Below are 15195 nucleotides of genomic sequence, written 5' to 3' on the forward strand. Positions count from 1 at the left end.
GAAAATGAAAGTACTTTTTAGAAGATTTTCTCAAATGTGGAGTAGTTGCCTTTCCCTTATAATTCCGTCTTCATCTCTAACATGTAGCAGAGTGCTTTTTTTTTTTTTTTTTGATAAGAGTTTCCTGTGGTATGGGAGAATCCTTTGTGCTAAGAATAAAAGGGGATATTGTATCAGCGTGGGACACAATATAAGAGTTAGGCTGAAGAATTTCTTTGAAAGAGACTAAACGTATATTGGAAGTAATATTTTTGTTAAAAATCCCCAGGCAACGTGAACTCTGTGGGTGCTGAGAGGGGCTAAGAAATTATCTTTTCTTTCTCACATAATCTTAGTGATGAAGGATTGATAAATAAAATGTATTTACTTAATTAAAACATAACTTAGTTTTATCTTTTTCTCATTATTTGATGATTAGCCTACAATTTTAATCTGATGAAACATGAATAAATATGGTCTGCATCACCCCCAAACTTTGGGAAAACCTGGATCGGAATTTCTCAGCTTGGGCTCCTTATTAATTATAACTAGGAGAGTGATTTTACTTCAGCTGTTTTAATGAAAAAATTCATGTGTGATAAGGGCAAAAATCAAAGAAATATAGAAGAACACAACCACCAGCAGAAGTCACAGGTATTGTTGCTTAGTATCCAAGACAATCTTAATAGATCTAATTTTTAGTGTAATTAACCACATATTAGTGTAGGCTGCCTGTCTAGTACTTTTCTGAGGGAGACTTTTAAACCCGATACATTGGGATAAAACAGAAAGAGACTGCATCAGAACACACCAGTATTTCACAGCAATCAAAAGGAAAGTGACTTAAATTATTACTGTTGGCCACAGAATTGCCCAGAGACAGCAAAACTCAATTTCAGAGTAAAGACAAAATTTGAAAGATAAGTAAACAGGCCTAACATACCTACCTAATTAACCCCCAGGGGAGAAAACAAAGTACACTTGTGCAACAGAATGGCTTATTAACAAAAACTACAACAGAAGCATGCATAAAAAGTCCATTATCACCTACTCAATGCTAATTGTCTGACATTTTAACCAACAATATGCAGAGATCAGGTTTCAGAGTAACAGCCGTATTAGTCTGTATTCGCAAAAAGAAAAGGAGTACTTGTGGCACCTTAGAGACTAACCAATTTATTAGAGCATAAGCTTTCGTGAGCTACAGCTCACTTCCTCAGATGCATATCGTGGAAACTGCAGCAGGCTTTATATATACACAGAGAATATGAAACAATACCTACTCCCACCCCACTGTCCTGCTGGTAATAGCTTATCTAAAGTGATCATCAGGTGGGCCATTTCCAGCACAAATCCAGGTTTTCTCACCCTCCACCCCCCCACACAAATTCACTCTCCTGCTGGTGATAGCCCATCCAAAGTGACAACTCTTTACACAATGTGCATGACAATCAAGTTGGGCTATTTCCTGCACAAATCCAGGCCTTCTCACATCCCCCCCACCCCCATACACACACAAACTCACTCTCCTGCTGGTAATAGCTCATCCAAACTGACCATATGCAGAGACCACTTCTCCCATGCCACGCCACCTCTCAGCTTCAGAGTAACATCCTGTGTCCCACAGAAAGAAACTTACAAACACACACTAACTGCTCCCTCTCCCTCCCCCTATCCACCCACCTACCCACCCAGAATGAAAATGTGCTGTATCTAGTTCATGAAATTAGGGGCAAAAATCCTGTTGACTTCAATAATAGCAGGATTGGGTCCAGAGTCATGACGCCTCCATCATAAAGAAGTAGGCAGAAAATTCTTCAACTGAGCTACAAAAAACTTGGGATGATAATGAGATTAAATAACCAGAACTAGCAACAACTGAAATTTGTAAAAGTTTGTATGTGCAAGAGGGATGTGCAAAACACCCCTTTAAAAATTGGGGTCAAAAACTTCACATAATAAAAGTAAAGAAAAATTAACATAATTTTATGCACAGACAATGCTTTCTGCTCTCTCTTTTCTTTCTCCCTAAATATTATGCATGGTTTTCTTCCTTGCTTTCCCCAAACAATCTGTTTTCTAATTCTGATAGTGTGTAAACGCCCTCCATCATTGCCCCCTGCACTGAAAACCCATGAAAACCTTTAACACCTTCAATGTGTAATTAGAAAATACAAAGCTCTTTGTACGGTCTGCCATGTTTGTAGAGCTGCTGAGATGTTTTCTGCTTAATTTTTTTTTTACAACTAACCATTCCATGGATGCTGTTGTGAGACAGTGGATGACTTCTAGGCAGCCATGCAGAGCTCTCCTGAGAGGAGGAGTGACTTTTTAGCCAAGCTTGTACAAAACCTTTTCCACACATGCATCCTTTTGCCTATGATCATTTCAGAGAGGCTTATGACTCAGGTTTGGAGACTGTAGGTTGTGTTCAGGTTAAAAAAATAAATCAAATCTGGGGCCCTATGTTCCTGCTACGGGATATGCAGTGCTGTCAACCCTAAGGCTTCAAAAACATGGGACAAACCCAAATAAATTATGTGATTGGCTTAAAGATCACAAGATTTTTTTTTTTAAATTGCTGTTTTGGAGAGACCTGATTTCTAATTTTCACACTTTTTATGGAAACCTTCATCTTCTTAATTAATTTTTTTATATCATGGTAGCACTAAGATCAGGATTGGGCCTTGTTGTGCTAGGTGCTCTACAAGCAGAGTGGTGGATCCCTGCCCTGAAGAGTTTTATAGTCTAGGTGGAAGGTAGACACAATGTGAAGGGTTGGGGAATGGGAAGATAATTAAATATATCTAAAAATTTTATACATACATTTCATTTGTTTTTTCAATTTTGTAATTACATAAGTAAAAAGACATCAACTGTCCCTCAGCCAGCTCCTCCAGCAGCCCCTCAGTCTAGCTCTGAAATGGTGACTGATTTCTTGTAGGAGATGTGGCGGAAGTGTGTCTGCAGAAGAGATTTGAAGGAGAAGTGGGAGCAGCCTTACAGATCAGTTCAGAGGGTGTTTCAGGATAAGAGGCAGCATGGAAGAAAGGGGAAGAAAGGGTATTTGCAGGAGGAGCAGAGAAGAAGGTAGCTGAGGCAGGCAGCACTGGAAGAGTGGAGGCGGGAGGGTGATAACTAGGTGACAAGAGCATGTTTATAGGAAGGGGGCAGAGCTGTGGCAGGCCTTGAAGGTAAAGGCAGGAAGCTTGTACTTGATATGATGGGAAACTGGAAGCCAGTGGAAGGACTGGGAAGTTGCAGAGCAATAGGCTAATGAGATTATTTTAGCAGCAGCATTTTGTCTGAATCAGAGAAGGGCCTTTACACTCATTTGTGCATGTGGAGAAAAATTCAGCTTGGAACGAACACAAAATGCAAGCACGGCAAACGGGGAGAAGGGGATTCCCCCTCTTCCTTCTGGCAGACTGAACCTTTCCCTCTCAGCCCCTTTCCTTCTCGGACCATATGCCCCCTTCTCTAGACATGAGCATTCAGCAGCTCCTTTGATTATTGTTTGTATTAATCATGTTTATTACAGTGGTGCTAAAGGGCCAACCAAGAGTGGTGCCCCATTTCGCTAGGTGCTGTACAGAGAGTCGTAGACGCTCCCTGCCCCGAAGAGTTTACAATCTAAAAAGATCAGACAGACACCTGGTGGGGGAAGAGGTAGAACACAGAAGCAGAGTGAACTGTGGGATGGCAGTTACATGTTTGCGGTGGGGATGAGTTTACTTAGGAGGGAAGGCAGTGAGCGGGAGAGAACAATAAGGGGGCAGGTGAGGAGTGAAGCTGACTGTAGAGACTGAGGGTGCGAGGAGTGGAGCAAATAGCCAGTCAGCTCAGGGGAGAGGAAGTCCAGCTAAAACTGTAGAAAGTTCTTTGAATGTGCCGAGGTCCCTGCTTTTCCTGCACCTGCTCCTACCAACTGGAGTCTCTGGCTGGCCGCTCTCTGCAGTTTTCTCCTAAGGCCACATGGTGGTGGGGACAGGAAGCACCCACCTTCTTGGGGATGAGATAGGCAGAGACCTCATCCAAAGGGGCAGGAACTCAGTGCAGCTGCAGAGCATACTGCAGGCTCTCCACCTGCAAAGGGGACTGCTCTGCTGGAGACTGGGGAGGATGCTGCACTGCTAAGATTACTCCTTCCCCTGCTGTTCCCCTTTCCTAGCACCTACCTGGATTATGACTCCTTGTAGTACCCCAATGGGGAAAGGAGGAGGAGGTAGGAGAGATGGAGAGACTGGTTGTGCCATATGGCCAATTCAAAGGCCTTGCCTGCCTTAGAACTTTGCCCCACTCAGGAGTGCAGAAGAGGTGAACAGAAAATGCAGGCTGCGGAATCTAGTGTTAGAGAGGCAGGGTGGTCCAGTGGTTAGGGCACTATCCTAGGACTTGAGACACCTGGGTTCAGTTCCCTGCTTTGCCACAGATGTCCTGTGTGACTATATGTAAGCCACTTAGTCTCTCAGTGCCCCTCTGTAAAATGGGGATAACAGCACTTCCCTGCCTCAGAGGTGTGATGAGGATAGGTACATTAGAGATTGTATGGAGCTCAGTTACGATGGTGTTGGGGACCATATAGTCTTAGTGAGGGAGCTGGAGGCAGCTCAGTGAAAATTCTTGGGTTTGCCTGCTGCTCACTCATACTAATGCTGATTGGCAATAGAATAAATGTTGGCTACGTGGTGCCAGATTTTCAAATGCTGAGCAGCCACAATTGAGGCCAAATTTTCAAAAGAGCTACAATCCCCTTGAGGCACCAAAATAATTGGTCAGATATTATTTTGACTACAGTGCCTAGGAGCCCTAGTCATTGACTGGGACCACATCAAAAGTGTTTAGCATCCAGCCCCCATTTTCATCTTGGAGGGTACTTTGGAAAATCTGGCTGCTTATTTGATGCCTAAATGGGTTCTGAACTCTTTTGAAAATGTGGGCCTAATAGGGGTTCTGAGCTCTTTTAGAAATCTGATCTTTAGTAAGTAACAAACCCCATTGTGAAGGGAATATTCATGACAGATCTATAAACCCCTTTATTTGACAGATTGAGCCTTAACCAAGTCTGTACTAACAGGCCCTGTTATGATGGGATGGATTTTGCAAGGCCCATTTCTAATAAACAAAAGGTTGGAATTTTTCAAAAATGAATTTAATAAAATGGGTTGAACAAATAAAGCCTTGTTTTGAGCTATATCCATCAGCTTTTTAAGAGTTATATTTTATCTTCTCTGGCCATGTCTACACTAGTGAGCTTACAGCGGCACAGCTGTACCGATGCAGCTGCACTGCTGTAAGATCACTCACGTAACCGTTGTGCACCGGCGGGAGAGAGCTCTTCTGTCAACAAAATAAAACCACCTCAACCAGCAGTGGTAGCTCTGTCAGCAGGAGAAGGTCTCCCGCTGACATAGCGCTGTGCACACTACCACTTATGCAAATGAAACTTATGTCGCTCAGTGGAGTGTTTTTTCCGAATCCCAGAGTGACATAAGTTTTGCTGACATAAATGGTAGTGTAGACATGGCCTCTGATCCCTGAAAATAATAGTTCCAACTGTTTACATGGTATTCTCTTGTAGCAGTGGAACAGAGGACTAACTCGTGGTCCAAATACTCATGAGCACTGAAGGGCTGATTTTTTTCTCAGCTACACATGTTTTTCACTTAGCTTGTCTTTTTTAAAATTTGATTAGAGTGCATTTTCATTTTAACTGACTTATAAATATTAATGGGCTGATTAAGCAAAATTGGCTGCTGGAGCTGTTAAGTTCTGAGAAATTTCTGGGGCCTGTTATAAGAAAGGTTATTGTCTGTTCTGAGGGCTATCACTGCTAGCATTCTGTAGTAAATTACCCTTGAAGACCTGTCTTGATAGGCTTGCTCCTGCTGCTCTTGAAAACCCACACTGCCTTCAACTGGAGCAGGATTGGACTCTGAATCCTAACACAAGTGGGTATTTTTCCAGCCGCCAGAATGTCAGTCAGTTGAGGAGCCAGTGTAAAGGGGCCATGGCTTGAAGTTTTTGGAGTCAACTTGACTGACTACTTTTTTCCAGAGGTCAGCTAAGGAGTGGGTGAAAAGGGACAAAAGACACAAAGATTAATCTCCTTCCCCATCCCAATCAAGCTGCTTGGGGGAGGTGGAATCCCCGTCTGTACAGCAGACAGGAAATTGAGGTGTGAATTAGTATAGTCTGGAGGGGTTAAACTGTGGCTGTTGTGTGCTGTGATAGGTTCTTGGGTGCCTAGATGTCTTGGAGATGGGCACATTTCTTTTTGTTTAATAGAGAGAGAAGGTATGAGGTAATATAGACACCTTTCTATTATCTATAATTGTATTCTGTTTCATTTTGCAGGGTAATTGTCTTTGATGCTGAGCAGGAAGTCTTGTTACAATGAGTTATTGGAGCCTGGATAAGAAAAGTTGTCTGCAGTACTGCAGACATTTTTTAGTGGACAATGGTGTATTTCATGGTAAGCTACATGTTTTCTTTTCATTTCTTACTTCACTCGGATGCAACTGAAATTTTATAGTGGCATATAACTAGGTAATAATGATCTTCTTGTAGATAAAAGTAGATTTAGTAATGATTTTTAATGTTTTGGAGTTACAATTTTTACTTGGCAAGATAACAGAGCATATTAGTTTGTTATGGAAGTGCTTATTGAGGCATACAGATATACCGCTTTAATTACAATTTACTATAATAAAAATGTATTGATTCATGGTGTAGGTCAGGGGTATGATGTAAACATATCAGGGAAAATTCTGCTTTTATACTACTGATGATGACCAGAAATACTGGAGAAAATCCTGCTATTTAGAATTTTCCCCTTGCTTTGGGCACAGTCATATTCTGTGTCTTTTATGTTTAAGACAAACAGTCATATTCCGTACTGAGTGTTTCCATTGACTTCCATGGTGTTGCACCCAGTTATATCAGGGTTGAATTTGGGCCAAAATCTCCAAGATCACTTAAGCACTATTAAACTGCAAGCTCCCTGGTGAAGTGGCTGTTCAACAGGCAGTACTTCTGTCAGTCCTTGATGGAGATGTAGTTTCCATTTGTGCTGAAAGAGAACTGTGTGGGAAGTGGGAGGAGGATTTCTGGCTGGTGTAGCTGACCAGGTCTAGATTAAAGCTGTGTTCCTTAGGTAGGCAGCTTTGTATCTGGCCAAGAGGCTTGTGAGGAGCCCTGTTTTGAATAATGTGCTTTTAATTTCTTGTCAATTCATCTGACTGTCTATTTTAATGAGTATTGGAGACATTCAAGGTAACTGCTTTGACTAGCTGAATCTACAGTCCAGAGTTTTTTAAAGCAATAATCATAAACTTTTCATTTAAGTCTTTTTGTTAATGTCAATATTTTTCCCAGTTCATCTTGCATTTTCCCATTTGTCTCTCAATATGGATAGCATGTGCCTGAATGGATGAGGTGCAGCAGGTTGCTTAGTATGTAGTGCTCAGCTACAGAAGGGATAGAGACTGCCTAAGGGCCTGCTTATGCTGCATCTCTTAACTAAGTTTGTAACTGGTTAGTGACATGGCTGTATCTGCACACAACATAGTTAATACTCAGTAAGCATGGCAGCTAACACTGTGTCACCCTTTTCAGAGACTAGGCTGACATATAGTTGTCCTCCTGTAACTGGTTTGGCATGCAGCTTTTGTATATTATTTCCATGATACCCCCACCACCATACACATGCCACCCAGGCCAGTCATCCTTCCTCCCAGCTCTTGGTGTATCCTAGAGTGCTCTGAACCCATGTGATGATGGTGCCACTCTGTGTTCATGTACTCCAGGTACTGTATTCCCCTGCTGAAACACTGGAGATAGTTGCCCAATTTTTTCCAGAATGCACCCATACAAACAGTTGAACATAGCGGCAGGTGTGAATGCACGCACATGGCTATGCTATGAATAAGGTTTCTGTGAGGACACAACTCAGTTGTGTATTTTGTAACTACGTTAGGTGAGTGTCATGAACTAGTTCCAAAACACTGTATTGGTAGTTCAGACAGGGCCATAGTTGGGATCATGCTCAAGGCTGTTCACCACCTAACAGTAGTAAAACATGTTTTTGTGATATGTTCAAAGTGAGCCATAGTCACTGCTCTATTTCATCTCTGCAGCCCCATGGACATCACTGGGGTTGGACAGGTGCAGCTAATGGCTGAATATTGCCCCAGTACATGAAACAACATACCTAGTGTGGACTCATACCACTCCTGTGATGATGGTCTAACACACTGCAATATATTTATGATAAGATGTAAGGCCTGATTCTCCTCTCACTTACAGTTGGGCAAAACAGGAGTAATACTACTGGAATCAGTGGTTCTGATTCTGAGTGTCATTGTTGCTGGGCCATAGGAACCCCAACCGCTCTTGAGTTCCCCATGGTTTAAGTTAAATGTGGACCATAGGAAACAGAGATGCTGGCTCACAGGACACTGGCCAAGCGCACCTCTCTGCCTGGAACATCTCCTCCTATCACCTCCTTCCCCCTTACATATTCCCTATGGCAGAGGCTGGGAAGGGGAGTGAAGCAGGGTCCTTATGTTAACTGTATACTAGCCAGAGGAGGCCATCTGTCTTAGGGGTGTTCCCCAAAGGCAGTGTCCATCAGCTTTCCAACCCCTGTGCCCCACAAGAGTGGTGTCCTTGGGGATCACAGTGGAGAATCAGGCCCAGTGTCTTATGCTATTGGTGTAATTTAGGCAACAACCAGACCCATAATCTTACAGCAGTGATGCTGCAGTCATGTAGGCAATTGCTGTGGAAAACTGGAGTCTGTATGGTTTTTTTAAATTAGATACGCTATTTTAATCACTAAGTGCAGCAGGACTAAGCAAGGTGAGGAAGTGTTCTCCACTTACAAAAGGGGCACAGGGTAACCAATTCCTTACAGAGTGGTCCAAGGTTATTCTCTGTAGGAAAATATTTGAAAGCACATAATTTGATGGAACCTGGTGGATTCCAAAGTAAAACCTTCACCCTTCAGAATTAACTTTTACCTCCGACTCAGAAAGTTATCTTGTTATACCAATAAATTAAAAACCAGAAGGATCTTATTAAAGGGGGAAAGGCAAAATTTACACACATTTATTATGAATACAGAAAGAATCATAGTAAGCAGTTAGTTACAGCTATAACATTCCATTCAATTTCATATTTATTCACACATTCATTCATACACACACACACACAGGTTCTGTAAGGTTGTTATCATAGTTACCAGCCTTAGAGTTGCTCATGGCAAGCCACTGGCCAGGTGGCCTGGACATGAGGAGGGAACAGGGCCTTGTCAGATGCTCATCTGATGCTCCTGGAAGTTGGTTTGCAGAATCAGACCCCAAAGTTCTCACTTTCTAGAGTCCATTTTTATAGGAATTTCTTCCTATGCCAGTCTATGGCAATTGCTTCATCATGCTGTTGCTGAATCAATCAGCAGATGGTTCACATTCCTGATGGCTCTGTGCTGCCAGATGTTATCTTGTTCTTTGGTTCTCCCATTCTTGAGGCTGTTGGGTGGATTCCAGTCTGCCCTCCGGGGGTCCTCTGATTATTTCCACTTGACGCCTTCTTCAGCCGATGGACACTGGATTCTTAGGCTGGCACCTCCCTGATCATTCAGTTATTATCCACACCAAGCATCCATCCACATACATCCTCTATCTCTATTTTAATCACAATTGTTAATACAACAAAAGGGCGGGGAGTCTTTGAGTGCTGTTTCGTTGTTACAGAGTATTGCTTTGAGTCTCTCTCTGTGTGAGTAGTTGTTGTTACAAAGAATTGCTTTGAGAGCAGACTCTGTCTTAGAATGTACTAACACAATTAGCGGCTTGCAAGTTTCACACATAGAGGGAGAGAAACAGTACCAAAAACCAAGAGACCTCTTAATTAGTAATACCCTGGAATTTAAACTATGGAGAATCAAACTCATTTGTGATTTTAATACAGAACTTCTTTAATATGATCCAACAATCTCTGGAGTTATGGTTTAGTATATCAAGAGGACAGGGATGAACTTCATCAGCGACAGAAAAATCTCTGTGTATCCCTCTTCTCTTCTAACACTGGTGCAAAATTATGGGTGTTTCTTTCAGGGCTGGCTATTAGTAAAAGTGAAGTAGACGATTGATTAGGGCCCTGCCATTTTGGGTTTTGTGCAAGCTTTGAGATTCATGAGCTGGCTCTTCTGATGTAAGAGCTGGCTGGGAGACAACGATAAACTGATCCCCTCCCTCCAGCAGTTTGGGCTCCTGCTGTTGCTTGGTTGCTGCCAGTCATAAAGTTGATCCTGCTTATTATGATCATAGTAAAACTTATATTTAATATAAGGGTCTAATTTAAACTATAAGGGTCTAATTTAAACCAGCCAAAGCAGAGAGATTCAAGAGTTATGGCTGTCACCTTCTGTATCTGTACTCATGAAATCCTTGCCCTGTTGAAGTCAATGGCAAAACTCCTACTGACTTTAATGCGGCCAGGATTTCACCCATTGTATCTATGTAGTGCAGGAAGTTCACAAGGGTTTTTGTGGAACTATGTGTAGTCAATGTGCTAAAATAACGTTTGTGCTAAAATTTGCAGTGCTAAGTTTTGTGCTGAGTTACTTGAGTTTGCACATATGTCACTTAATGCAGGATTTGGCTTGAAATACTGCACAAGATTTTGCTAGTGTCACTGCCTCTTACTATATAATATATATTTCTTTGGCAGCTTTAGCTGTTTAAATGTTAGACAGGTACACAAGGGGGCAGTAGAGGACTTAATATAAAGTTGCATTCTTTTAATAAATTTAAACGTACAAAATATCTAAAAGATTGTACATCTTTAAACAATGAAGTGTGTTTTTGGAAATAATAGGGACTCAGAAGCTTACAGTTATCAAAGTGCATCAGAATTATGTAACTATTAACATAGTCATTTTTAAAAGTTTTTTTGGATATCAAATAAGCATTTCAGTTTCCAGCTTCTAAATAGACTCATAGACTTTCAGGCCAGAAGGGACCATTGTGATCATCTAGTCTGACCTCCTGCACACTTGCAGGCTGCAGAATCTCACCCACCCACTCCTGTAATAGACCCATAACCTCTGGCTGAGTTACTGACGTCCTCAAATTATGATTTAAAGACTTCAAGTTACAGAGAATCCACCATTTACTTTAGTTTAAACCAGCAAGTGACCCATGCCCCATGCTGAAGAGGAAGGCAAAAAAACCCAACCCCAGGGTCTCTGCCAATCTGACCTGGGGGAAAATTCCTTCCCGACACCAGATATGGTGGTCAGTTGAACCCTGACCATGTCAGCAAGATCCATCAGCCAAACACCTCGGAAAGAATTCTCTGTAGTACCTCAGAGCCCTCCCCATCTAATGCCCCTATCATGTCATTGTAGGCAACCTCATCATACCATCCCCTCCATAAACTTATCAAGCTCAAAGTCACACCATTAAAAAAAATGCCTCAGAAATGTTTCCTCCTTTTCCCCGAAATAAGGAATTCCCTTCCTCCGTTCTCCCTGCAGCTTCCACAAAAGTTACATTGGCCCAAGGTTGAGTATGGGCAATATTCAGTCCTTCCCCAGTTGTAAGTTTAAGGTCTGATATTGTGTGACCATGGAGCGTGCTACAAACTGGAGTTTTATTCTATTCAAAAGAAGCTTTCCACTTGCTTCTAGCTCTGTCAGATCCTGAAATATTAGACTTTAAAGTTATGGCCTTTTTATGTCTAGAAAAGCTACTTTTAGATATTTAAAATTTATTAATTTTAATTTTCCATTCCCTGCAAGTATGTCCAGTTAAACTTGCTAGGCACTGAGGCTGTACAGACGGAGGGATATGAAAAATATATATTTTAAAACATTTTAAAAAAATTGTATGTGAGAGACAATGTAACTGTAATTATTCCTTACAAACCTAAAGAAGGTCTTCTGTACAATATAGTGTGGAGACTGTTCAAAGATAATTTTTTTTAAAAAAGGAACTTCTGAGATTCTGCCACAAATGTAAATTACAGTGTTTCCTGCAGAGGGGGAAAAAGTTCCTCTTTTCATTGTAAGCTAACTTGAGTTAAGAACCCACCTTTTTAGTTCAAGTGACTTGCCTGTGGTTACAGAGGAAGTCTGTAGCAGAGCAGAGTTGAACCCCAGTCTCTGGCTAGGTTTTCTAGGTAGAATTGTTGAGTCATAAAAAGGACATTTAAACAGTCTGTTGAGAAATTTGGCTCCTCCTGGCACACCTGGAATACATTTTGCATTCACACACACAAGGGCTCCCAGTGGTACACATATGGTCGCACAAGCATTTGGAATAGAGTTGCTTTGAGCACAGCTGCTGATTGTTGCACTAGCAGTGTAGACTGCAAGCATGGTATAATAACCCCATTGATGAAAGTAGTACTCTCAGTACTTCCCTTCAGTGAGTGGCCTGAGTGGTCTACTTTCAGCACTCCACAGCACAGGTGTCAGGTTTGCCAAAGACACCTCTGCTAACACCCTTGTACATACTGTAGAGCTCACTGTGCACTATTTTACAACATTGCCCTGCATTTAACTCCTTTAGCATCAGTCAGGCCTCAGGAACAGATGTCCGTATTCTGTGACCACAGCAATTTTATACCCATGTTATTTGCTTTAGCTTAAACTCTTTGTAAATATTTGGAACTGAATAGTGTTTGTGCATATAAAATGCTATATCTAGTTTTAGAGCTTTTAACCCTTGGCTACTGAGTAGGATGCATCATGAGTTAATACAGTGTATGAACTAATTGGATTAATTAAAATAATTACAGGTGGCCTGTAATAACTGAGGACACCAAGATAGTAGTTTTTAAAATAAGCTCTTTAATTTAACTTTATACATAAAAAATCCCACTATAGTCCAACTCCTTGAGTGCTTATACAGCCAAAATTCCCATGGGCCAAATTCTTCCCTGACTTGTATCCCATGCAATCACAATGTCTGCAATGTACGAATAAGATGTAAAGTAAATGGAGCTCCAACTGGGGTGTAAATAGAATGGAGTTCAGAAGATCTAAATTTCCTGGCACTTACTGTTGTTGGTAATTGTAACCAAGGAAAGGATTTGACTTAGTGAGAATTTGGCTAAAGTAGGGGTTCTCAAACTTCATTGCACTGCGAGCCCCTTCTGAAAACAAAAATTACTACACGACCCAGGACGTGGGACTGAAGCCTGAATTCGCCCAAGTCCCACCACATTAGCCCATCTCGAGGGCCAGTTTCAGTCCTGCTGTGACTCCTTTAGGCCAAATTCTACTCAGTCACTCAGTCACACTGGTATAAACTGCACTGATTACAGTGGAGTTACAGCAGGGATAATTTACCCATAATATTTCCAATAAATATAAATATTAAAATCTAATGCAGTCTGTATGACTGGCCTGAGTCCAAGGAGTCGGCCTCTTCCTGAGAACTGCAGTGCAGTCTAAAGTAAAGACCTTTTCTTTGAGCAGATGCAGGGCTACAGGGCTGCTTTACTATGATTCTCTAGTAAGATCTGTTAGCAGGCAAAGTTTTTTATTGCTTGTCACATTTACCAGGAATCTGTCCCAGACAGTGTAGGGAGCAGTCCTGCACTGGCTGGGAGAGGCAGGAGGTGAGTTAATAGGTCTGTTTCTCCTCTGGAGTCTATGGGCTGGTTCCTCGCTGGTGTAAATTGGTATAGCTACACTGAAGGTAATGGGGCTACCCTACTATACACCAGCTGAGGCCTGGCACTATGATTCTTTGGCTGCTTCCAGGAGCCAACTTCTTGCCCAGCTGCGGTAGAATCAACAGCAACTTGCTCCCTTCACCTGCTCTTGTCCTATTCTTTGCAAGAGACACTTGCAAGGAGGCGAGAAGTGTGACTGCTGCTTCAGAGGGAAGGAGCTGGCTCAGGATGAATGGTGCTAAATAAATACAAGATAGTTCTACTTTTATTTTATGTTCTTATGAGTGTTACTTTCTGAAATGATGGCGATATTGCAGAAATCCAAGACACCTGTAAAATGAAGGCAGGTATTATCACGATGATCTGTATTAAATAATAAATAAAAAGTAAGGCAAATCCTGCAAAATATTTCTTAGTCTTTGCTCTATCAAAACTCCCAACAGACTGAGGGCAGGTTGACACTTAAAATCCTGCACTGATGCAGCTGTACCACTGTAGCTTGTAAGTGAAGATGCTCCTATGCTGCAGGGAGAGCTTGTCCATCTCCCGGAGAGACGATAGCTATGTCGTGGGAGAAGCTTTGCCATCATCATCCCAAGAGCCCACTAACACCTAGCCCCAGATATGCTTGCCTGAGGTGGCTTATGTAAGGCCATGTCTACACTTACCAGTAGATTGGCACTGCTGCAATCCATGCAGCGAGTATCGATTTAGTGGGTCTGGTGAAGACACGCTAAATCAATGGGAGAGCACTCTCCCATCGATTTGTGTATTCCACCTCCAAGTGTAAGGGAGATCTGCAGGAGACGCTCTCCCGTTGACACAGCACAGCGTAGCCACGGTGGTAAGTGGATCTGACTACGTCAACTTCAGTTACGTTATTCATGTAACTGAAGTTGCGTAAGTTAGATCGATTTGTCGTGGTAGTTTAGACCAGCCCGAAGTCTCGTAAGTCATGTGAATATATTATATGAATACTGAAGTAGAGAGGAAGTTTGTTGAAGAAAAGAGTAATTGTAGAGTTTCCCCTGGGCTAGGCAATGAGACTCAGCACCATTTTCATTACAGGTCTGTATATATCTAGCCTTATGATCTCCCACTAATTTAAGTTATTGTCTTGTATTGATGGAGGATGAGATCCCTGTGTATTCTTATTTATTTTCCACCTTTCTTTGTAGTAGATGTTATAATACACCTGACTTTATGAACTTTTATGAAAGAACTGAAAGCAAATATCCACTATTGTTCTAAAGGTTGAATTACAATTCAGATTAATTTATTGAAATCCTTATTAATTTAGAAATCCAATATCTTCTGGTCTGGAGGACCCAAATTTGCTAGAGATGATAATTATCATGAGATCTCCATGTCTGTGAGCAAAGCAAGAAATGTTTGCAATTCACTGAACAATTATATAATCCCTTGCATAACTATGTGCATATCTGTTTTTTGTCATTTGAGCAGTGCCAATGTTTACTGAAGTTAATGCTTTAGTTTTGGTGTGTGGATTAAACATTTGCTAACTTG

The 15195-nt window shown here is 41.6% G+C and overlaps 1 protein-coding gene across 4 annotated transcripts in view; it reads left to right on the forward strand.

The window, feature by feature from the left end:
• Positions 1–15195, forward strand: part of PLCH1 (phospholipase C eta 1) — a 163049-nt gene that overhangs the window by 22711 nt on the left and 125143 nt on the right. For all 4 annotated transcript variants that reach the window (XM_073359624.1, XM_073359623.1, XM_073359625.1 and 1 more), the window contains exon 2: positions 6337–6454. In XM_073359624.1, coding sequence (XP_073215725.1) covers positions 6376–6454 — 79 coding nt within the window. In that variant the 5' untranslated portion in view covers positions 6337–6375. The remainder of the gene's footprint in view (positions 1–6336; positions 6455–15195) is intronic.

Source organism: Lepidochelys kempii, chromosome 9 (genome assembly GCF_965140265.1).
Source record: "Lepidochelys kempii isolate rLepKem1 chromosome 9, rLepKem1.hap2, whole genome shotgun sequence".
Lineage (NCBI taxonomy): Eukaryota > Metazoa > Chordata > Testudines > Cheloniidae > Lepidochelys > Lepidochelys kempii.